Source organism: Haplochromis burtoni, unplaced genomic scaffold, assembly GCF_018398535.1.
Source record: "Haplochromis burtoni strain Fernald_Lab_line unplaced genomic scaffold, NCSU_Asbu1 Contig_1635, whole genome shotgun sequence".
In the NCBI taxonomy this organism is placed as follows: domain Eukaryota; kingdom Metazoa; phylum Chordata; class Actinopteri; order Cichliformes; family Cichlidae; genus Haplochromis; species Haplochromis burtoni.
Window position 1 is genome coordinate 1 of NW_024583996.1, and position 1030 is coordinate 1030.

The 1030-nt window shown below is 37.6% G+C and overlaps 1 protein-coding gene across 1 annotated transcript in view; it reads left to right on the forward strand.

Annotated features, from left to right (window-relative positions):
- Positions 1-6: 6 nt before the first annotated feature.
- The window catches only part of LOC102292889, a gene marked incomplete at its 3' end in the record, with an annotated part of 7633 nt that continues 6609 nt past the window's right edge, over positions 7-1030 (forward strand). Inside the window, 1 exon segment of the mRNA XM_042217150.1 lies at positions 7-753. Coding sequence (XP_042073084.1) covers positions 551-753 — 203 coding nt within the window.

The following is a 1030-nucleotide window of genomic DNA, read 5'->3' on the forward strand; positions in this document are numbered from 1 at the left end:
GCTAAACTGGAGTACACACAAGCCATAGCACTAACACACATCACCATAAAAAAGGCATGATCACGGACTTTAGGTAAACACATTTAAAGTGCTACAAAAAGCACAAATATGTTAGCTGAGTCACAACTAAGCAAATGGCTAGCAACAGGGATGTCCTCGATCAAACTTTAAATCTTAGCTCAGTCTTAGTCCCTTCTCCTGTCCCTTTACACCTGAAACAAAGGGGAAAGCTGTTTCTAGAGAGCAATGCTAATTTGTACGATGCTGGAAACATGCCGTTGCTACACTTTTCAACCCTGAAACAAATCACGCAAACAGTGAATCTACACTGTAATAGAAGCATGTTGTATTTACAGTGCTCTCAAATCCAGCTTCCTCAAGTATTATAGATCTGTGGGATTCAATACATCTTCTGGAGACAATGGTTCAGTAAAGAATCCATGTGCCATAGAGTGAATCAGTATCTCTGAAAAAATAAAAGCATATTTTTTGGAACAAAGCTTAAAGATATATATCAAAATAAAATTATATACATAATTCTCTTTGCTTTATGTTTTACATCTTTGTGTTTGCCCTCAGGCTCTCGGGCTGTCTGATCACTCAGGATGGTTGTACTTCTCTGGTATTAGCTCTGAACTCCAACCCCTCCCATTTGAGAGAGCTAGACCTGAGCTACAATCATCCAGGAGACTCAGGCATGAAGCTGCTGTCTAGCTTACTGGATGATCCACGCTGGAGACTGAACACTCTTAGGTATGATAGTTTCAGTATTAATGCTCGTCATCAATTAATCACATTGTTACATGTAATATATTAGTTTATTACATGCTTATTTTAAAAGTGCTGCTGTATGAGAAGTGTAATATTCAGTTTTAAAGCTTTTAAACAAATAGCGTGCTTTTTAACAGCAGTATTCTCTTAACACAGTAGCAGTTACAATATTTGTTGTGGGTAAATCTCACCTGAAACATTAATCTGATCATCAATCAATCTGACTTCAGGGAGGAGTATGTATCTGACAAAAATGCTC